Genomic DNA, 464 nt, shown 5'->3' with positions numbered 1-464 from the left:
TGCATCATGGCAGCCCTGTGCGAAGCTGTGGTGCAATGTGTCAGCCCCGTGGAAGGTTGTTGTGTGGCATGGAAGCTCCATGCAAGGTTGTTGTGTGGCATGGCAGCCCCGTGCGAGGCTGTGGTGCGAGGGACATCCCCGTGCGAGACCCACCGGCGATGTCGCACATCTCGGCCTCGGTGGCGTTGGCCAGGGCCTCCTCCAGCTCGGGCTCCAGCGTGATCTGCTCCTCCCGGGGGATCTCCCGCGTCGGGTTCTTGGGCACGAAGGGCTTCCCTGGGCACGGGGACACGGCTCGCACCCCGCACGGCCTCACACCCCGCACGGCCTCGCACCCCGCACGGCCTCACACCCCGCACGGCCTCACACCCCGCACGGCCTCGCACCCCGCACGGCCTCGCACCGGCCGGGTGACACCGCAGGCCGTGGTGGCCCGGGGCCGGCAGGGGCACGTGGGGATGTGG

The 464-nt window shown here is 70.9% G+C and overlaps 1 protein-coding gene across 1 annotated transcript in view; it reads right to left on the bottom strand.

The window, feature by feature from the left end:
• TMOD4 (tropomodulin 4) overlaps positions 1-464 on the bottom strand; it is a 9,381-nt gene that overhangs the window by 2,718 nt on the left and 6,199 nt on the right. The window contains exon 4 of the mRNA XM_014960825.1: positions 158-276. Within this exon, the coding sequence (XP_014816311.1) occupies positions 158-276 (119 nt within the window). The remainder of the gene's footprint in view (positions 1-157; positions 277-464) is intronic.

The sequence above is a fragment of the Calidris pugnax genome, unplaced genomic scaffold, assembly GCF_001431845.1.
Source record: "Calidris pugnax isolate Ruff unplaced genomic scaffold, ASM143184v1 scaffold469, whole genome shotgun sequence".
NCBI lineage: Eukaryota > Metazoa > Chordata > Aves > Charadriiformes > Scolopacidae > Calidris > Calidris pugnax.
The sequence above is the reverse complement of the archived record's forward strand: the minus strand, read 5'-3'. Positions and strand labels throughout refer to the sequence as shown.